This window comes from Sitophilus oryzae, unplaced genomic scaffold, assembly GCF_002938485.1.
Source record: "Sitophilus oryzae breed Bouriz unplaced genomic scaffold, Soryzae_2.0 scaffold_1502_pilon_pilon, whole genome shotgun sequence".
NCBI lineage: Eukaryota > Metazoa > Arthropoda > Insecta > Coleoptera > Curculionidae > Sitophilus > Sitophilus oryzae.
Window position 1 is genome coordinate 1,425,014 of NW_022146173.1, and position 24,243 is coordinate 1,449,256.

At 32.8% G+C, this 24,243-nt stretch overlaps 1 protein-coding gene across 1 annotated transcript in view; it reads right to left on the reverse strand.

Moving 5' to 3' along the window:
• Positions 1 to 492: 492 nt before the first annotated feature.
• LOC115878243 (putative polypeptide N-acetylgalactosaminyltransferase 9) overlaps positions 493 to 24,243 on the reverse strand; it is a gene marked incomplete in the record, with an annotated part of 411,764 nt that continues 388,013 nt past the window's right edge. The window contains 1 exon segment of the mRNA XM_030894670.1: positions 493 to 1,432. Within this exon segment, the coding sequence (XP_030750530.1) occupies positions 1,160 to 1,432 (273 nt within the window).

Here is a 24,243-nt window from a genome sequence, read left to right on the forward strand (position 1 = left end):
TAAAAACACTAATTCGTAATTAAGAAGCCTTGGAAAAATAGATTTGATCGTCTAATGTTTTTAGTGTCTTGTCCTGGCCGGATAAAAATACCTAAATCGTATTTGTAATCATATCTCAATTTTTTCAAATGGAACGAGGGTGGCTCATTAGCATATTTGGAAAAATAATTTTTTATGAATAATTTGATACCACACACTTGGTATTTCGAGTCAATTTTTCGTTTCGAACCGCAAGTTATAATTTCAAATAAACCATATGCGAAAATGTCAAAAGTTGAGATATGATGTCATTCTATTCTGAGTGTTATTTTCTATCGAATAAAGTAAAAAAATACAGAGGGTGCCAAAATCAAAAGTTGTAGTCATTTCCGGTGAAACAGGAAGTGACCGAAAACAATTGAATACGTCAATTAATCCTAATTTATGTCATATACTAACATACCAAATCTCGTTTTTTTAACTGAAAAAATAAAAAAAATTATAGGGGTGAGCCACTTTTGACGCACCCGGTATATATCTTGATAATATGGTAACATAAGTAGTAGAATAAATTTACAAGAAGAATAAATAAAAAAGATCCCGTGGTCCCCAAAATTTCAGCAAAACACATTTCTTTTCTCAATTTTCAAGGTAAAATAACTAGGTTATTTCGGACTTAGTTGAAAAACAGCAAAGAGAAAATATGATTCTCTTATCGAGATCTATCAGTCAAGAAAATACTTGTACTTATTTAAGACTCACCCTGTATAGACCAGCCGAAAAAACAGAAACCAGCGAGAAACCACAAAACCCTATTTAGGACATACATTCATATGATTTTTTTTTCTTAGAATAGGACCAAGAATATCCTCCTTGAATATTAGCATGTCATTGAGGAATACCATATATTAATAAAAACTTACTTTCACTAATGAATAATCCCCCTTAAATATTCTTTAGGACTTTATACAAAAATTATATTTAATTTGTAGGCATATGTTTCTCGAGAGCTCATTCCACACAAAAAAATACCTAACAATAAGTTGGCACTACATATCGACTTATCTAAGACTTTGAACACTGTTCGAACATCGTTTTAAACACCGCTATCTAAACGAACGTCTATTATTTAAAAATGTTTCAGTCAAAGGTTTATTCTAAGTATTTCACTCGCGTAAAACTACAACAACTTCGACCTGTCGTAGTTCTCCATCTCCCATTGCTGGTGGTCCAGCTCTGCGTTGCACCTCTCCATGGTCAGCTTCTTCTTGGCCGAGTCGATGCCCAGGCACTTGTCGCTGCTGCCGTGCCTGATCAGCTTCTTGTCCGAGTCGTAGTCCCAGTACTGGTTGCCCTTGCTGCCGTGGCAAGGGTAGAGGATCACCTCTTGGCCGCTGTAGTCCAGGCATGCCTCGTCTCTGCGAATTTCGCCCGACTTGCTGTACAACCAGAACTGGAAAAGAGAAAATTAAGTTAGAATATATTTAAATTTTAAATGTCATATAATAAATAAATAAATAAATAAATGCCTTTATTATCAAAAATTTTTTCAATTTGTAGACAAAGGTAAACTAACAAACAAAGTAAAAAAACAAGGTACACAAACAAACAAACAAAAGATAATACAAAACATTATACAAATAATATTGTCAGTCTTATTGTTAAAATAGACATTTATAAATGTTTCTAATGTCAAAGAACAAAAAATAAAAATAATATTCAAAAATATTTAGCTAGTTTATAGTAAAATATTAATGACCTCTAAATAAATTCATTTCGATGTCATTAGTAAATATAGCAATATAGCAATATAGCAAGCATTAGACCAGTGTTTACAAGATCAAACTTGATTTTCAAAATACAATTCATTTACGGCATAGAAAGCCTTGTCTAGTAAATAAGAGTTCAATGCTTTGCGAAATGAAAAAAAAAATGATGTTATGGATTTGATTTCAAATGGCAGGTGATTGTGCATTTTTTTCGAGTTGTATAATATTGAACTTTTAACTAACTCTGAGCGTGGGGTAGGTAGATAAAGATCTTGCTCCGCGTTCCTGAGTGGATAAGTGTCAGAGGCCTTTCTTGAGAAGCTGATACATGTTTACGTATTAGGCAAACGGATTCAAATATAAATAAGGAAGGAAGAGTCAATATTTTTAATTTTTTAAAAAAGTCCCGGCAATGAGTTCTGCTGTTTAGTCCCAGTGAATATCGAACAGCTCCCTTCTGGAGCCTGAAAATGCGGTCAAATTGAGTCGCACAACACGTACCCCAGAATGGAAGGGCATACCTGAGGTGCGACTCAAAAAGTGCATAATAAACAGTTCTAACCAATGACAAGTTAAGTTAATTTAAATACAGGGTGGTCCGAACTTATATTAGGTTTATCAGAAAAATTTTTATTCTTGATAAAAATCTCTGCAGCTATTGGCTCAGATAAGATAAATCGTGCGTTGCTCAACAGATTTTTTGATAAAGATCATTCTATAGATGTTAATAATTTAAAGTTACTCAAACCCAGGTCTCAAATTATAGGTAATTAGATGCATATCACAGTACTGTAAACCATTATAAATAGGAATTGTTGGTTAGGTTCAAAATTTTTTCTTTTAAATAAATTTAAGCGTACAAAAGAAGAATGAAATTATTGAGCAAACCTACAGTAAGATTAGCCATGAAACATGGCTAAAATACGACATGTTTCATGGCTAATCTTACTGTAGGTTTGCCCAATAATTTCATTCTTCTTTTTTATTATAGTCCCCACGATAGCATCTTTTGTTAAGCGTACATACATACATACATACTGCAATTACTCGCTGACGAGTATTTGACACGCATCACAAGATGGTCACGCAATGCGTTTTCTTTCATGAGCCTTTCTGTGACTGAAAAGCCCGATACGCGATGTTATCTGTCTACCGCACTAAGGACATTCATAAATCTCATTGCTTTGTTGCCTCTTTACTTTTTGGTTGTCGCTCTTAACTGACTTTACAATTCTTCTCCATTTCGTTCTATTGTAAGCTGCTTCTTCCCACTCATTCTGCATGTTAATCCTCTTTAAGTTTTCGTGGAAAATATCCTTATACCTTTTGAGTTGTCCACCCGCCCTCCTCTTACCGTCTATAAGCTCACCGTAAAGTAGAGATTTTGCTATGCGGTTTTTTTGCATTCTGTATACGTGACCAGCCCATCTTAAGCGGGACTTTGTAATTATGACTTCAATACTCTCGCAGTTAGCTTTTTCAAGGACCGATACGTTTGCGACATGATGGAACCATTTGATTTTTAAGAGTTGTCTAAAATGTCTCTGTTGCAACTTGTTTAATACGTTCATGTGTCGGCGGTACGGCACCCAGGTTTCGCTTCCACATAACATGGTGGGAATTATTATTGCTCGGTACACCGCAAGTTTCGTTTTTGTGCTCAAGTCATGATTGTAGAAAACCCTGTCTTTTAATTTCCAGAATGCTCTTGAGGAGCTGCTAATCCTGTGCTGAATTTCAGAGTCGATATTGGCCTTTTCCGAACTCAAACTGCCGAGGTAATTGAATTCCGCTACATATTCCAATAGTTCTTCTCCGATTTTTATAGCATTGTTGTGATTTTCCGGGGGAGTGGACATGATTTTAGTTTTACCGATGTTCAGCTTAAGCCCCAGTTCAACATTTCTTGCAATTGCTGTAACGTATTTGCAACTAGAGTACAGTCATCGGCGTATTGAAGTTCTGTAATTAATTTTGTGCGTGTTTTTGCCCTGAGTCTTTTTATGTTGAACATAACCGCCGTCGTATCTGTATCGAATGCCCAAACCTCTCTCCTGCAGTTTCCTGTCCACTATAATGGAGAGCGCTGCCATGAATATGTTGAATAGGAGAGGAAACAGAAAATGTACAAATTACAGAAATAAATGGAAAATAACATTTATTTTAAAGCAGCATTATCTGTCACTTTTTCAGACATGTCCTTTAAATCCTCCAATTAAATAGCTGTTCGAAAGAAGTTTTATTTCAAATATGCGCCCATAATGCACATAGAATTTTTCTCACATTCTATGCCTTTTGATGAGATAGATATTTACAATATCGTTTGTCTCATATATCTAAAATAAACTTATTCTATCCCTCTAAACCGGCTCTAATACCGGAACGTACAACCGACAGCATCGGATTTATGCCTGAACGGACGTCATAATTCCATCCAGGGGACGGATTAGTGCCGATATAGATCCGGCAACGCCGTCCGGCCGGCCCACTCGTTAATTTGTCGGACGCGGACGAGATGGGACTGCATCCTACGCTGCCTACGTTTTATGCGGGCATTAGGACGGAATACGGGCGGAATATTGAGGATTATAGGACGGAACTAATACCCCGGTGTAGCCGTAGTATATGTCCCTTTACCTGCACCGGGTTTAATAGCTTTATGATTTATAACAGGAATAAATCGTTGTTGAAAGATTGCCTGTTTCGCATCTGTTAATGGACCTGTTTAAAAGCTTTAAAGGCCTTCAAAAGTTTTAGCATAGAATGGGAAGCACTGATATAAAATTAATTTGTTCAAGATTTCTTTTTGAAACTTTCATTCTTTGTATAAAAATATAGAATTAAGAAATGTTCTTAATCGACTAAAACTATAATCTTATGAGGAATCATATTTCTGCATTTTTATATAATATTTCCACATGATATTGGTCAAATTGGAAGTTGAAAAAGCAGGAGAGGTAAAGTTAAAAATGTATGATTACTCTTCCCTGATGCTTAAACGGAAAAGTCATAATGTTGGAAAATACAAGAGATGTTCAGGTTCAATGATAACAAATCTTTACAACAAATATATATTTTATCTATACTAATATATAAAATCCTTAAGTGACTGACTCACTGATTAATCACGATCCTGCTCAAACCACTCAACGTAAGAAGCTCAATTTTGGCATACAGGTTGATTCTAGGGTTTAGAGGTTCGATAAAAAGGGATATTTCGAAGAAATTCCACTTCCAAGGGGGTGAAACCACCCCTCAAATATTACAATATTTTTATTTAAAAAACGATCAAGTTTCCGAAAAAACGCTTAAACACGTATATTTTATTTTGTTTTTTTACATATTTTAAGATTTTTTAAAAATGTGTACAGGGTGTTTCGAAAAATCTGGTCATTGAGTAATCACGATCCTGTTTAAAGCGCTTGACGTAAAAAGCTGATTTTTGAAAAACGGAGTGAATTTAGGGTGTAGAGATTCAATAAGAAGGGATTTTTTGAAACTCGAATTTTAAGGGGGTGAAACCACCCCTCAAATATTAGAATATTTTTTATTTAAAAACTGGTGAGTTTTTGGAAAAAACTCATAAACACGTATATTTTATTGTTGTTTTACATGTTTTAAGATTTTTTAAAAATTTATACAGGGTGTTTTATAACATATGACCATTGAGTAATCACGATTCTGCTTAAACTGCTTGACGTTTAAAGCTGATTTTTGACAAACGGATTGACTGTTCGATAAGGAGGGGTTTCTCGAATCTCAAATTTCAAGAGGGTGAAAACGCCCCTCAAATATTACAATATTTGTTATTTAAAAAACGGTTAGTCTTTCAGGAAAACGCTTGGACACGCATAATTTATTTTGTTTTTTACATATTTTGAAATTTTTTAGAAAATCATACAGGGTGTTCCAAAAAGTTGTTTAATTGATTAACCATGATTCTGCTTAAACTGCTTGACGTAAAAAGCTTATTTTTGGCAAACGGATTTTTCGAAAGTCAAATTCCAACGAGATAAAAATACCCCTCAAATATTACCAAGTTATATAATAATATCGCCATATTGTTTTTTCTCATGCTGACATAAATTTGAGAAAATTTTATCCAGTTTGTATGTTAATGGAAATTCTTGCTTTGCTTTATCATCACCATGACAAATAAGTAATTCGACGCGAACGAAGTCACGGGTACACGCTAGTATGAAATAAAATGTCTTCTAGCAGTGATGTTGACTTAAATATTGAAATTTTTACAACAATTCGGTCAGATGTATTACTGGTTCTTATCAAGTGTGAACAAATCTATATAAATTATAAAACTACGGAGCTCATATATACAAAGGCATTCACCTGTTATAGAGTGGGATATTTTTTGAAATAATACACTCTTCACAGGCTATATTAATATAGTAATCGCAAAACAATTTCCGATGCACGTAATCAACTTTGAGTGACAAGCGATGGCGACAGCGCTGCCAGATTGTCATAGATTTATGAGATGAATCTTAATGTAAAATTGGAAAACAATATATTTATTATATAATTTTTTAAAGATTTTTATGTTTTATTTTTAATTTAATAATTAATATTGTAGTAATTAATTTATTTATTAACGGTAGTCACTAACACTCACAGTAGCAATAGAGTTAAATTTAAGACAGCAGCTACTCGTTACAAATCGAAATAAGTAGAAAAAACTGAAAGAAAGTGGTATAATCAGCTTATCTATCAAACTTACTTCTCTGACTGCAGTCAAGGTTAATAAAGGTCCTTTATTATCACGTTCTAGTTCAAAATAGTTTATCAGGAAAACTACAAGCTCTGTGGTTCGACTGTTTAAATGCTTCGACATATTTTTGACACACAATTTCAAGAAATGCAAGACAAAAACTCAAAAATTTAGTTCTTAAAAGACCTGTTAAACCTAAACTGCTGTTCAGTATAAATTGTTTGAAAATTTCATAAACTGCAAATCGTAACTTCTAAAGTTATGATAAAATTAAGGTTCTTCGATTATTTTCGTTTTCTATTTTCTTCTTATAGTGTCTATTATAGTCCCAATAATTATATTAAGTTATAGTAAGTTATCCCAGCTATTTTCCTAATATCATGATCCTGTCTTAGGATCGGTTTGGAGATTTTCTTGTAGGTCTCTTAATTCCTCTTGGGTGCTTTGTTGTAATTTTTGTCGTCGATGTTGTCCGTTCTTCTTGCTAGGTGATCTGCCAATTTCCACTTGAGAGATTTGATTCTGTGAATTACATCTATAACCTCTTATGTTTTATCATATCCACTCTATTTCTTAGGGTCTTTGTTATTTCAGCATGCTTCGTTCCATTGAGAGTTGTGCGACCTGCAGTTTCCTTATATTGTCCGTTTTAATAATAATAATAATAATAATAATATGTCTTTATTTTAATAATCCTCGGCGAATTTCAGTAAATAACTGCTTAGTTAACCGAGTACCATTACAGTATAACCTAACAAATAATATCAATATCTACTACCTTATCTTAAATTAATATATCAAATGTATAAATACAATAACAAAAAAAAACAATGAAAAATACAAAAAAAATATAAAAAATATAAAGCATTAACAAAACTATTAGTGTAACACATAGAGCACACATAGAGAACAATTAATACTTATAAGTACATTATGCAATAACATAAGGCAACAGGCATGTATTGGTGTTGATGAAGAGAGAGCCAAGGAGAGGCATAGTTGGCTGGCTTCAAAAAGTATACTCAACTCACATTATGGAATAATAAATCTCTGAACCCCGATCTAAATGAACCGAGGGACTTAGCTATTAAAGCACTTGGCAGGGAATTATATAACGAGACCGCAGAATACGTAAATGATCGTCGATATAAAGAGGTCTTATATTGAGGTAGATATAACTGGTTAACATTTCGATTGTCTCTGCTATGAACAGTTTGGCGCAGTTTTAATTTAGATTTTAAATATAATGGTGTCTGTAATTTAATTAGTTTGTGTACAAAGGTAGCCAAATGCAGTCTACGGCGTTCATACATATTAAGCCACTTCAATTCTTTAAGCCAAGGTGAGATATGCTCCCCTCTATCCAGAGAACAAATAAAACGTACACATGAATTTTGAATCTTCTGTATTCTGGAAGAGGAGTGCACGTCAAGACAAGGTCCATAGACAATGTCAGCATAGTTGGCATGGCTAAGAACCAAACTGTCACATAGGCTACGTTCAATGCTTGACTCATAATATTTTTATTCCTATACAATCCCCTCAATGCTGTATAACTTTTCTGCACAATCGAATTGACATGATTTCGAAATCTCAAATCACAATCTAGAGCCAAACCCAAATTCTTGACAGTTTTTAATGGATGGATTATTTCGTTATTCAGTTTAACAGATAATCCCTTTGCTAAGGGTACCCTACCAAAACAAATCATTTGAGTTTTGCCAAGATTCAACTGAAGACCATGATTCAATGAGTATTTACTTATTTTCTCAAGAGCAGAATTAATATTATTGTAAACAGCTGCTGCATTTTCAGCAGTGTAAGTTGCATATATTTGCGTGTCATCGGCAAATTGATGCAGTTCGCAATCCACAACATTATTTTTCAAATCAGCGGTGTAAATAAGGAACAAGAGTGGTCCCAAAATGGAACCCTGAGGTACACCCCTAGAAAGCGGTAAAGCATCCGACTGAGCCTCATCGAGAACTACACACTGGCATCTATTAGACAAATAACTGCCAACCAATTCCACAACATTTTCCGAAAACCCGTAATAATGAAGCTTTGCCAGTAAAAGGTCATGCCCCAAGGTGTCAAATGCCTTAGTATAATCTAATAGAAGCAGACTTGCACCCTTACCTGTATCTAATTCTGTTAATATATCATCCAAAACTTTAGCTAAAACGGCAGAAGTACCATATTTACTCCTGAATCCTGACTGGCAATCAGGGATCAAATTATGTTTAGTTAAATGATTTAAAACTTGACTATATACCAACTTTTCCAATATCTTTGATAAAACTGGCAATTTACTTATAGGTCGAATGTCTTTTAAACTTGTAGGATTGGAGATTTTTGGCAAGGGCATGATCATTGCATTTCTCCAACTAATCGGAAAATAGCTATTATTTAAACAGCAATTGTAAATATGAGCAAGGTAGGGGGCAATATAAGGACAGCACAATTTAACCATTAATAGAGATATACCATCGCAGCCTGCTGCATTGGATTTAATGCTAGCAAGGGCATCAAGCAGATCTGCTTCATTAATGCTATTAAACTGAAATGTTTTCACGTGCGCTAATGTGTTATTATTGTAAAAGTTAACAGTAACAGGATCAGTCACACATTTCAGAGCCTCTATAGAGTCTACAAAATGGCGATTTATTGTGTTCACAGCTTTAGGATTATCTGGAATTTTTTTAGTATTATTGCGCTTATGTACATTTAAGTTATTAAGTGCTTGCCATATTTCACGCTTACTGAGATTTTTTCGAGTATTTTCGAGATATTCATATTTACTTCTTCGCACTTCTTGTGTAAACTTATTTTTAACTCTCTTATAAACTGCATAATCCTCCAGACTTAATGTTTTTTTATACCGACTAAAGGCACGGTTACGATCTTTTTTCAGAAGACGAAGTTCCGTACTAAACCATGGTGCTCTTGGTTTTGTCAACCTTACTCGTCGAAAGGGAGCATGTTTTTCAAAGAGACCCATTATATAATTAGTGAAAATATCAATTTTACTATCAATATCATTAGTATGAAATATTCTTTACCAACTCAATCTACGCAAGTCATTATTAAACTCAGTCTCATCAAAATTCCGAAAATCTCTATAAGAATGAAATTTAATTTTTTCTTTACTTATGTTTATTCCTAAATTAAGGAATATCATTTGATCTGTAATATCATGCATATTTACGTGAACAGGTGCGCCAGCAGACAAATTAATATTACTCATAGCTATTATATCAATAAGCGTACTACTTTTTTCGACTATTCTAGTTGGTGATACTACTAGTTGTTTTAATTGAAAGGCACTGAGTATATCGTTAACCTGATTCTGGTATATACCTTCAGACAACATATCTATATTTATGTCGCCCATAAGCATCACTTCATCGCATTGAGGTAAAATGCTGAAGAGCGATGTTTCCAAATTATTAAGTGCATTAGAAACACTACCCTTAGTTTTAAGTGTCCAGGTTTAGTATGTATAGGTCATGACTAGTAGTACACATTGGTCGAATGTTTTCTTCTTAAAGTGGCATTCTAGATTTGAATATGATTGAGATTTTACCATATGTACTCCATATTAACTTAATTCTTCTGTTAATTTCTGGTAGTAGAGATCCTCAGCTGTGTATCAGTTGTCCCAAATATATATATTCTATTATTTTCAATGTTGTGTTGTTTATTAGAATTACTTTTCTGTCTACCATTCGTTGTATAATACTTTAGTATTTGCAAAATTCGTTTTAAAACTTACATTATTGCTGGCTCTATTTAGTTCATTAATTCCTGCTTGTAGTTCGTCAGGACGATTGGCAATTCGGACTATTTCATCAGCGAATCTTAGATGGTAAAAATATTTTCCATTTACTTTTAATCCTTTGTTAGTGCAGTTTAGTTCAAGGAAGATTTCTTCTAGTTTTGCTGTACAAACAAAATATTTTCACTTAATCTAAATTATATATGGAAATATTTTCATCTATTTCATGTTCGTATTCATCTCGGCTCTTTACCCATTCAGTATAAACTGTTTTAGGACAAAGTCCTAAACTTTCCAAGTTCCAAAGCCTATTCATTATCCAGAGGCCAACTGAAAGGAACTTTCCTAAGTGATGGTCATTTTAAAGCAATTTGGTTAGGGCCAGAGCGGTATCGTATCCCGTATAAATTATTCAGAGGTGCTGTCGGTTTCGGAGTTATAATTAAGTTTAACATTGTTAATGTATTATATATAATAATTTATGCAAATACGTAAATAAAAACACAGCTAATTCCTAAACTTAAAGTCGTTGATAGTAACGGTGTACTGATTTGTTCAGTTTATATATTTGTGTTATATTACATATAACTAGCGTGTACCTGCGCCTTCGTTCGCGTCGAATTAATCATTTGTAATTATGATGATAAAGCAATGCAAGCATTTCCATTAACATACAAACTGGATAAAACTTTCTCACATTTATGTCAGCATGAGAAAAAACAATATGGCGATATTATTATTACAGTTGAGGGTTGGAACCTTTGGTGTTACACAGCAAAATAAAAACACTAAATCACCACAATACACCAAAACACTTTTACTTTTACACTGGACGCGCATTTCGATAACCATGTTAGCATCATCAGCAGATAATTATAAACTAAAGTACAATCTACAAGTTGAGCGTTTATATACTCGCTCAGTGAACCTGAACTCAACCGAGTCAGAGCCAACTGAGCGTAACAGTTAGATTTCCGCCACTAGAGTAGTAGGAACAAAGAACTTGAAGGAATTGGACCGTTGTCTCTGTTCATACTATCTTTACATTTATTAATTCTGCAATGTTCTTTATCAACAATATGTTCGGCAACGCAAGATTTATCCGGTCTACCATATCTTATCTGAGCTAAATGTTCTTTAAATCTAATTAATATTGATCTTCTAGTTTGCCCTAATTTAAAGTTAATTAAACAAGTCTCAAATTACAGGCTATTAGATGCATATGAAAGCATCAGAATTAATAAATGTAAAGATAGTATGAACAGAGTCAACGGTCCAATTCCTTCAAGTTCTTTGTTCCTACTACTCTAGTGGCGGAAATCTAACTGTTACGCTCAGTTGGCTCTGACTCGGTTGGCTAGATTTTGCCACGCCCACTCGGTGCCCACTGAGCGAGTATATAAACGCTCAACTTGTAGATTGTACTTTAGTTTATAATCATCTGCTGATGATGCTAACGATATTATTATATAACTTGGTAATATTTGAGGGGTAGTTTCATCTCGTTGGAGTTTGACTTTCGAAAAATCCGTTTGCCAAAAATTAGGTTTTTACGTCGAGCAGTTTAAGCAGAATCGAGGTTAATCAATTAAACAACTTTTTGGAACACCCTGTATGATTTTTTAAAAAATTTCAAAATGTGTAAAAAAACAAAATAAATTATGCGTCTCTAAGCGTTTTCCCGAAACACTAACGTTTTTTTAAATAACAAATATTGTAATATTTGAGGGGCGTTTTCACCCTCTTGGAATTTGAGATTCGAGAAACCCCTCCTTATCGAACCTCTACACCCTACAGTCAATCCGTTTGCCAAAAATAAGCTCAAGCAGTTTAAGCAGCATCGTGGTTACTCAATGTCAATAGAACACCCTGTATAAATTTTAAGCAAGTCTTAAAATATGTAAAACAACAAAATAAAATATACGTGTTTAAGAGTTTTTTCGGAAACTTGACCGTTTTTTAAATAAAAATTATTGTAATATTTGAGGTGTGGGGTGTCACCCCCTTAGAATTCGAGTTTCGAAAAATCCCTTCTTATCGAACCTCTACTCCCTAAAGTCAATCCGTTTTCCAAAAATCAGCTTTTTACGTCAAGCACTTTAAGCAGGATCGTGATTAATCAATGACCAGATTTTTCGAAACACCCTGTATACATTTATAGATTTTAAAATATATATGTATAAAATATATATATATATTTTAAAATATATATGTATACATTTTAAGATTTTAAAAAATCTTAAAATATGTAAAAAAAACAAAATAAAATATACGTGTTTTTCGGAAACTTGACCGTTTTTTAAATAAAAATATTGTAATATTTGAGGGGCGGTTTCACCCCCTTGGAACTGGAATTTCGAAAAATCCCTTCTTATCGAACCTCTACACCCTAGAATCAACCTGTATGCTAAAATTGAGCTTCTTACGATGAGTGGTTTGAGCAGGATCGCGATTAATCAGTGAGTCAGTCACTTAAGGATTTTATATATTAGTATAGATAATTACTAGTTCGCCTAGCTAAGTTTTTTTGTTGTCTATCACAGCTTTAACATAAACATGACCTAACTCACAGGTATTAAGTACTTTTCAGTTTCAGTATTTTAGTAATAAAATTTATAAACTGTAAATCATAACTTTTAAAGTTATGATAACACTTAAAAATTAAAACATTTTGATTATTTTCCTATTTTTAATTTTTTCTTATAGTATCTTGGTCTATTCACGCATGTAGGTACTTGTGATGTGTGGCATCACTTAGCGATGGCTATGAAATGAAGATCGTTATCATTTTATATGTAAAATTATACAGAGTGTCCCAGAAATAAGTGCAAGTATTTTAACTGGTAGTATAGTTCAACACCAGAAACACGCCTATGAGGTTTTTTTCACCAAAAAAAATTGAAAATTCGAAATTTTTTGAAAAAATTTTTGTTTTTTTTAGTTTTTAGTTAAAACACATCAATTCTTGATAATATGGCAACATAGGTATTAGATTAAATTTACAAGAAAGAAAATCCAGAAAAGATCCAGTGATTCTCAAAATTTTAGCAAAAAATAACTTTTTTTGGGAAATTTTCAAAGTAAAATAACTCCGTTATTATGGACTTATTTGAAAAACGATAAAGAGAAAATATGTTTCTTTTATCGAGAGCTACAGCCCCTTAAAATACTTGCACTTATTCTGGGACACCCTGTATAGGGTATGTCATCAATTTTCATTTCCAAGCTAACTGGACGCCGTTTTTTCCATCATGACGTGATAATGGCGGCTTTATTTACATTGATAATTGTTATAATTTAAGCTAACAAGAACTACTACAAGTAAGCAGTTACACTTTTTCTTGACTGAGGGTTTATAGGCATAATATAGCTATTTATGTAACAGGTTGCGAAATGAATGTGTTTTAAGCACGGGACGAAAAATTGTCAGAAACAAGATTTTTCGTGAAAGCTTATTGTTTATTTTTAAACATTTTTAAAAATGTTCTGGTAATCGGTTTCTAAGGCATTGTTTATGCATTGTTTAATGGCAAAGTTCTGTCAGGTTCAAACGTCGCTGTATTTCCTAGAAAGTTTTGTGAAAAAATGAGTGATAATGACGAGTCTTTGGATATTCAACATGCTGCTGAAACTGCGCTATCCACGTTAGTGCCCGAGAAGTAGAAAAACTTATACGAGACCACCTACATCAACTTTGAAACCTGGGTCAAGGAAAATCATGTTGAGAATTTCACAGAAAAGGCATTGCTAGCCTATTTCCTGAAGTTATCCACTACCTTAAAGCCGTCAACTCTGTGGAGTAAATAGTCGATGTCCCGCACCAAACTTTACCTGAGCAGAAACGTAGATATTAGCAAATTCACAAACCTTATTGCATTTTTAAAAAGAAAAGCTTCCGGATATCAAGCAAAGAAATCAAAAGTATTTACTAAACTAGTATTTTACAATATTTTCATTGTTTCTAACGTTTCATTTTTTACTTTTAGGCACTAGTGCCCAAAGAATATACCTAGCTAGAAAAAGAATGGACTCTGCCATACTGAAAAATGGTCCTAAAGAAGTGGCGCCATCTATTGAGTAGGGCTTGTTTTAAATCGATCAAAGCGCGGGCTTTTAATTAAATTTGATTATTAAATCTTATTTTTTACACAAATTCAACAATACTAATAACAAGTATCGTTGTGATGTGTAAAAAATAAGATTTAACAGTATAATTTAAACAATTATTAAATAAAATTAAAGCCAAATATGTGTAAATTTATTTATTATTTAAAGTTTTTATTTATAAGTCAAATATTTAAACATCATTTATTATAAGAAAACAAGATCAACGCCCAAAGTTTTGTAAATGGAGTAAATATAAATAGGTACTTAAATGATGGCAAAAATAAAAGACTTACATTATATTTTTAGGGCCACAAACAAAAGGAATTGTCTAATTAAAACACATATAACAAAATGATAACAAATTATAGTTTGAAACATAGATAAATGCCACAAGTTTAGATTGGAAAGCCCGTAAAAATTTTAGGTCGCGAAATTATTTTGGGTCGCGACCGTTATACGCGATCTGGCGCTGCTATAGCGCAGTCGCTAAGAACAACGGCAAACAAAAACAGAAATAATTTTCTCTTGTCAAAGTGAGAATCTTCAAAAATCATAATAATCTTTCAAAATCTAAACCGCCCTCATTAAAGAAATTCCGAAAAGTGTTTATAGCGTCCATTTTCAAAGTAATTATTGCTATCTTGTGAGTTTAATTCAAGTTTTATTTACTCCAACCGGTGATAATTGTGAAAAAGTGGCATTAAAAACTTAAAAAGCTGTGCTGTGAATTGTGAACTGCAAAAACCATCGTGGATCGTGGCATAACGTCGGTTTTCAATGTTTCATAATTATTTCATACATGCGTCCTTATATAAAATAAGGTTTCTTGTATGCAACATACTGTATTTTATTTATAAAATTAAACGAAAATAATAATAAATTTGAATAAACAATATTTGGCGATATAGTTCCGGAAAAAGCCGAACCGCTCCGAAATTTTCAAAAGTTTTGGGTCGCGACCGTTGCAAGAATAGCGCCAAATAGTGTTTACCGAGGTGTTTACATTGTCCTTATGGGCACTTTCCAATCTAAACTTGTTTCATTTATCTATGGTTTGAAAAACGTTTTGATAATCATTTGATAATATTATGATTGGCGCTATGACAACGACAATATTTTTTGAGAATTTGACAATAGTATGACAATGGCCGTTGGTAACTATGGAAACTACAAAAAAATTCTGATTTAACGCCATCTGGCAATAACTAGTAGCAACTTCTTAACCTAAAAATTAATTGCACTACCACCTAGCGCCTGAGGCTGAAACTATTTTATTTGAAATTTCCGTGGAAACGGTGGAACCGCTTTTGCTATTTCACTTTCCCACCCCTGCTAGTGCCTATACAAGTGTCACTTTTAGATACTATAGTGCCTAAAAGAATGTCATTTCGAATCTCAAATAAATATCAAAAACTGTCAATTTCGAAACGCTTTAACAAAAAATAATTTATGCACACAGAAATACATATACTTAAGTTTTAGAGATGCAAAGTTTTGTCAAAAATAAAAAAATTGAGAAAGTAAAATTTAATAAAACTAAAATTTTTCCGTATATAAGTTTTAACACACTACAATTTAACAAAGAAACATTGTAAAAAATAATAAATATGAAAATATCAGTAAAAATCCTGTATGATTTGCATATAAGCTTTGTCTTTTATTTACTGTTTTTTTATCGCAGTTACGAAAATAGCTCTATTTATGACTGTAGAGCAATTTAAAAATACGAATTTTTGGCCAAAAATCAACCGTAAAAAAATTAATGGAACGGACACAAACAAGTGAGCATTCTAACAACAGTTGAAATTTTCAACAATGAAAAAACATTTTAATTTACAAAAAACAGCTCAAGGGTTTCGGGCGAAATGAGATATGGTAGAAAAACACAATTTGAGATAAACACGGAAAAATAATGAAACCGCTTGGAAAGAGGACACAGGGTCATATTTAAAAGCGTACATTTTTGTAACAAACGTAAAAAATAAAAAATTTCAAGCCTTATACGACGTGTCTTTTAAAGATAATATTTTTACAGTTACAGTTCAAAGCAGACAAGGGAAGAAAATAGATGTTTCTACCTGCTATAACCGCACAGAAAGTTATCCAAAGCTTATAGTACGAGAGCTAGGAACGTCGGAAAAACAAGTATTTTAAGACGTCTGGCTCTTTGATATATCTTTTACTATGCTCTCTAGAACAGCATGCGGCCCGTCTGGCTGCCGGTAAACGTTGCGTTCCCTACTGCGCATTGAAAGAAGATCCTATATTTTTATTAGTCCTTTAAATTCTAGTATTGAATATAAATCGAACATGTCTCCATAGCGCAGTGTGTAGAGTTTCCGACTACGAACCGATGATTCAGAGTTCGAATCCGGATCAGGTCAAAGACTTTTTTTTTATTTTCGTTTATATTCTGATAGTAAAGTATTAAATACTTGTTTTTTTTAATTACCAGAATTATTTAATACTTTACTATCAGAATATAATGGAAAATAAAAAAAAGTCTTTGACCTGATCCGGATTCGAACTCTGAATCATCGGTTTCGTGGTCGGAAACTCTACGCACTGCGCTATGGAGACATGTTCTATTTATATTCAATACTAGAATTTATAGGACTAAATTAATAAAAAATATAGGATCTTCTTCCGATGCGAACTAGCAAAATGACACATGTGAACAGAAGCACCGTGTTCGGTCCTTCAGTAACACTGAATCAGTCAGTTTAGATCAATCAGTAGTATAGAGGAAACTCGCCTTAATGAACGAATTCTTAAAAATTAAAAAAATCGAAATTCAATTAAAAATATCGATCTCCCCGGTTCATCTCTAATTAAATTTCTCTCCAGACTAATTTTGTTTGTTTTGTTTGCGTTTCTGCTGGTAAATTTGCTGACAATCGCCTCTCGCCTACCACTAAAGAAAACCGGTGTCGGCGAAGAACAAAAGGTGGCAAAAGTTAAACGCTTTTCTTTTCTTTATCGGCTAAAACTGCGAAGATAAATCTCTAAGAGCTCCGGCCGATTTATCGAGTTATCGTATTTTGCCGACGCCAGCCGTTTTTCCGATTTTTCAATTTCAGTCCGCAGAATGCCGACCTGTAAGCGTTGCTATAACCGCCGCAGTGAATCACAACATTTTTTTAAATTTGTCAGATGTCAAATTTTTAGACTAGATAAATATTTTTTTTTAATTTTTGAAGTAAAACTTCTTTACGTGCGATGGGAGTAAAAATTCAAAACCGTGACACATCACGACCTTGGCACGACATGGCCTTGACCATGCCTTGACGCACGAGCTAGCGAGAAAAAAAGTGGTAAGGATTGCGTAAACACCAAAAAACATTTCATTTAGAGCTAAAGCGGCCCATACATTATCAAACAAATTGCGCAACAAAGCGATGCGCAATATTGCGTTGCACAACTGATTCAGCGGTCCATACATTATCAAACAAGTTGCGCAACAAAGCGATGCGCAACGTTCCGTTGCACAACTGCATCACTCATGCACTAAGTAAAATTTTGATCAAACTTTTTATTAAAAGTTGTGCATTGTTTGAGAAACAATCATGTCCTCAATTGCCATTGCGTCAATTATCATTGCGTCAATGAATCCAAAAAACGAAAAAGAAAACAAAGAATTTGGATGAAAGAACTAAAATATTGCACAACGAAGCGCAACACACACATACACTACACAACGCGCTGCGCAAACGCCTGTTGCAAAAAAGAATTCAAACATTCTTGAAACTTATCCAACAATTGCGCAACGCATCAAACGTTACCATACATTGGCAACTCGTTGCGCAACAGCCTGTGTTGCGCAATTTGTTTGATAATATATGGGCCGCTTAAGAAAAGCATTATACACAGGGTGTCCCAGAAATAAGTGCAAATATTTTAAGGGGTGGTAGATCTCAATAAAAGAAACATCTTTTCTCTTTATCGTTTTTTAAATAAGTCCAAAATAAAGGAGTTATTTTACTTTGAAAATTTCCAAAAAAAAATGATTTTTGCTAAAATTTTACCACTGGATCTTTTTTGGATTTTCTTTCTTGTAAATTTAATCTAATACCTATGTTGCCATCTTATCAAGAAATTATATTTTTTAAATAAAAACTAAAAAAATTTCCAAAATTTTTTAAAAAAAATTCCGAATTTTCAAATTTTTTTTTCGCGAAAAAGCCTCATAGGCGTGTTTCTGGGGTTGAACTATACTACCAGTTAAAATATTTGCACTTATTTCTGGGACACCCTGTATAATAAACTTGATACTGTACCTGGATACGAATATCCTCTGGTTGTGTGCTAGGAAGTAAATTTTTGATGCATATTTGCATTGATAGGTTTGTAGCTTCTGAATAACGGTCTAGGTAAAGCATCTAGCTCATTTACTAGCTCAGAATTAGAATTATTAGAGTCAAGCAAGTCGCATTTTCACTGGAGGACATTGTCTTATTTATTTTAAACCAATAATCAACGAGAAATATTCGTATTAATTAACAAAATTATAATTATAATTGTTAGTTAGGTTCAAATTTTTTTCTCTTATTAAATAAATTTAAGCCTTAACATTATTAGGCATTTGCATAAAAGTGTGGTATTCCACAAAAAGGGTGGTATTCCACAAAATTTACAGGGTATTGAGAAAACAGAAAATGTACAGGGTGGGCCAAATTGGACGCTTTTAAAGGGAAACGCCCTTTTCTATAGGAGATAGACGAAAACTAACGGTGTCTGGAGCTCAATTTTTGTCAAAAATATGATGGTGAAAACCGCATATCGATATCTGTTACCGTTTCGGAGTTACGGGGTGTTTATCAAAAATATGTATTTTTAACAAATTGCTGTAACTTTTTTGCTATGGAAAATTTTGTATTTTTATGAAAACATTTCCAAAGCACCTTTTTACGTAGAATTTAATGGTTTAAGTATAATTTTTTTAAAATTAATAATTTAAGAATTATTAACAGAAAATTTGATTTTTTATATGGGACACCCTATATATTTTTAATTTATTGAAAAGAATTTAAAATTACCTTTCCAAAAATATAACACACTTGATATTTTGCTCGATTCTTCTTCGAGATATAGAGTATATAAAAATTCGCCCGCTTTAAATAAGTAGGCTTTGAACGACACCGGCTGTAATGCAAAAAAATTCTAGCTGTGAGCATCAATTAAAACGAAAATAATATTTGCTATGAGAGATGCAGAATTTTATAACAATTTAAAATATATTTAACCCACATCAACACATTTAAACTATATCTAATAACAATAAAAATAAACAGCAAACCAAGACATGAGATTTTGCTACAGGTTTTCGACATATCGACCGTCTGTTATGGACAGACGGGGCAGTTTTTGAACATTTCACGCGGAATTCATTAACTCAGTGGGGGTGAACGATACCCTCTCATAACTGCTAAGTATTTCTAATTCTTGTCTAGATTATACGGAAGAATAAGGAACCTTTATTTTTCCTCAAATATATCCATAGGATTAGATTCTTCGGCACTAAGTCAGGCGGCCTAGACGGCCAACGGCTGGGATTTTGGTTAGCTATTCAATTATTCTTGAAATTGGCTGCAAAAATTTGCTGATAACTTCAGCGTTTAGAGGCGGTGTGTCGTCTTGCTGGAAAAATGTTTTCGAGTTCCATTAAGGGCATATCATCAATAAGGGGTCCAAAGCCTACTAGTTAAAAGTGGCGCACTTTTAAAAATTCTGTATTTCGAAGGGGATTATAATAAAATATCAAGTGTGCTATATTTTTGGAAAGGTAATTTTAAATTCTCTTCGGTTAATTAAAAATATAGAGGCTGTCCCAAATAAAACATCAATTTTTCTGTTGATAACTCTTAAATTGTTAATTTAAAAAAAAATATACTTAAACCATTAAATTCTACGTAAAAAGGTGCTTTGGAAATGTTTTCATAGAAATACAAAATTTTCCATAGCAAAAAAGTTACAGCGATTTATTAAAAATGCACATTTTTGAAAAACACCCCGTAACTCCGAAACGGTAACAGATATTGATGTGCGGTTTTCGCCATCATATTTTTGATGAAAATTGAGCTCTAGACACCGATATTAGTTTTCGTCTATTTCATATAGAAAAAGCGTCGAATTTGACCCACCCTGTACAGATTACAAAAATAAATTGAAAATAACATTTATATTAAAACAGCATTATATGTCACTTTTTCAAACATGTTCTTCAAATCTTCCAATTTAATAGTTGTTAGTAAGAAGTTTCACTAAAAATACGCGCACATAGTTCACCTACAATTTTTTTAACATTGAAAATGTTTCTGTTATCCTATATAAGGGAGCCCAAATCGAATTAAAATGCTACATTTGCCACACCATGACGTCATATATACAAGGGTATAGGAAATCTCGGCGCAGCGGCGGCAGTCGGCCAGCGCGCGCAAAAACCATTACTCGCTGATTGTTTATTGATATATCTTTATTAGTTTAAAAGCAAAAAATATGGGGTTTGCTTTGATACCTTGTCAAGACATAAGCGAAACTTTTAAATTGTTTCTTTTTTTTCATTTAGGCCTTCGTTTTTCCTTAAATGAAAGTTATATTAAAAAAAGTCTATTTTTAAACCAAATTTTCGCATGATTGAAATGAGTTATTCATGTTTAAAGTTTTTTTTTGTCGTAAGCGCTAATGGAAATGTTTTTTTGTAAATAATTATAAAAAATTACTCCCTACGAAGACTTTATTGTGTACTGGATCAAAAAATAAGTATTTGTTTTCTCTATACGGCGATATTAATATATCGATTTTTGATGATAGTGCCCTTTTACCCGGTCTAATTTTGTACTACTTTCGGAGTAAGGGTCTCCATATCATGTACTGTACTTCCATCCCTGAAAAATTCAGCTTGTGACACCGAAGTGAGACGTAAAGTCAAAATAAGCTTTAATCTACCTACATCATAGGTAGGTGTAGGTACTCTAGGTATATTCTACTTAGACAGTAGCTGACAGTAGTAATTAATTTGTTATCCGATAAGTAGTTGTCATTATATAAGTTTATTCATCTTATACCTCCTATAACGGTAGGTTTTGGATTTTTTCCTGATTGGTTTGTTAAACAAAAATATACTGGGCATATAAATGTCTAACACAATACATGTATTGAATGTACTTATTTTAACCAATGCATTGTTTTGTTTTTTTAATCTCACAAATAAGAAATGTTCACGACGCCGGCGCCGCCGAAGAGGAATCGGCCTACGTTTGGCTAAACAGGCTGGACACGGTGGACTACGATATTGGCGAGTCTGAATATTTATAAAAATTTGCAAAGTAAAATATGTTGGAAAAAGAATTAATCCATACATATATAAAAGCTCAAAGAGTTTTTTGTTGCATCCATCCCGCCGAAAAAGCTTCACCAATCTTGATGATTCTTTTTTTAAATGAAAGGTACCGTATGATCGAATAAAAACGGCGTCAGCGATGGCTATCGCTGTTATTTTATATGTAAATTTATATGGGAAATGTCATCGATCGTCATTTCCCAGCCAACTGGACGCCGTTTTTTTTCGATCATACGGTATATATGTGTAGATTTGTTATGAAGTATTTTCATAGTGCTTAATGGCTATTTCTTTGTGTAAAACTACCAAATACTAAAACATACGTGAAAAACTCCTACACACAATACCTCCAGAAATAAATTATTTGTCATTGTCAGTGGTGTGTCAGTTAGATTATATATTAAGTTTTTAGATATTTTAGGAGTGAGTTCATACCGCCAGCTTTAGATACATAAATATTAGCACAAAGGTTCGTTTAAACGACATTAGTGAATTAGCTACACAAAGCGATTTTAGGAAATTCATCCTCTTAGAGAGTAAAATTATGTCGGAACAGTTTGTTGTATGAAAATTCCTTACTATTTGGTCTAGAAGAATGAAATCCTACAAAAAGAATTAAAAGAAATTTTTGAAATTCATCAACCAAATGGGTAAAGTTAGTAAAAATTTATATAAAACTTGGTGACCTCTGGATTATACACATAAAAATTGGCAAAAAGATAAAGCGAATTTATGAAATTTATACACTTAGGGAGTAGAATAGGGAATGAAAGTTTGCTGTACGAAAATGCAATTACTATAACATTATAAACCAGACAGTATAAAATTTTATACAAGGGTTTATTTAGTGACATCATAACGAAATATATTTTTTTATTAGTGCTCTTAATAAATAAAAAAAAGATGAAAAATAAAAAACATCTATGCTCACTAGCTCTCTATAAAGAAGTAAAAAATCATTGAAATCAATGCATAAACGATTCGAGGTGTAACGCGAACGTAGTCGCGGGAAAAAGCTAGTATTATTTTATTTAACTGATTTTTATTGAAAAGGAATTTTTGTAATTCGCCACTATATTAGTTAAAAACTAAGAAACTCATATCAAATTTAAGTTTTGCGATTTTGACTTATACTTTTTACAAAATCTGAACACATTTTAAAAGAAAAAAATCTTTTGATAATATTTGTGTAGATTGACTACAAGTTCTATAACATAAATTTCTACGACCGGTCTACCTAGTGGTCTGCAGCATCGCCTTGTGGTGCAAACGTGGGCCTGTTAATCTGTGACGTGACGCACAACAGCCAAGAAAAACAGAAGCGTGGCTAAGAATTTAGTAATTTAAAAAAAAATTCTTTTAGACACAGTAGTAGGTATTAAAAAGTTTTGTGTTTAAATGGGGTTTGCCTTTAACAGTTAAAAAATTATATCGTAAAGTGTAACTTTCCGTAAGAATTCTTTATCTGTCATCATGTTAACCTGATGTTTTGTATGTTATTTTTTTTTGCTTGTTTGTTTTACGGACAATTGCGATCGCATAATTATTATTGATAATGTTTTATTTAATGTTAACATTACTATTTTTTCAGTGAATCTTTAAATCTGTGGTTTTTTGTTAAGTTCGTTATTTAAAAATATGTATGTAATACACTCATATTAACACTAATCATATTTTTATGTTTTTACTCATCATTTTCAATGCCCCCTCGGTTGCATCTTTGTAAAGGACTGTGAATTTTTTATTTATGTTGTTTATTATTTTGATTTACCAAAAGGTTTATAAAGATTATGAACACCCTACCCTGGGGATATAATTCCGATACTTAATCTAAGGTTACAACAGCTTTAATTAATATTAAAACACGAGGCAAGATTAAGCCTATTTAACTCTATTAAACCGGCATGGCAAGGCTTATAACGCCGATTCGTTCATTGCCGGGGCGTTATGAATTTGCTGCGGATTATAAAGGGACAAACGTGAGTTTATTATTAAACAGGTAGAAAATTGGAATATAAGGGATCATAATGGCGTTTAAAGGCACCCCTCAACGATTTTATCGTCGAAAGTTTATTTCGTAAGCGTTTTGGCAAAATTTAATATTTATGAACACAGCAAAGGTCACGGATTTTTGAAGCTGATTTATTTTTTAATCAGGAAATATTACTTTCTATGGTATTACATGACCTTGACCATGACTTTATGTATGAGCTAGCGAGAAAAAAAAGTGGTAAGGATCGTGCAAACACCAAAAAAAATTTGATTTAAAGCTAAGACTTAATACTGTACCCGGACACCAATTTCCTCTGGTGGTCTGCTAAGAAGTAAATTTTCATGCATATTTTCATCGAAAGGTTTGTAGATTCTGAATAATGGTCTAGGTAAAGCATTTAGCTCATTGCTAGTTTAGAATTAGAATTATTAAAAAAAAAAACAACGCTTTATTGTACAAAAAGCCAAAACAGCTTCATCGACAAAGCAAAACAAAAAAAGCACAAAAACAAATATACAAATAATACAAAAAATACAAAAAATGTCATACAAT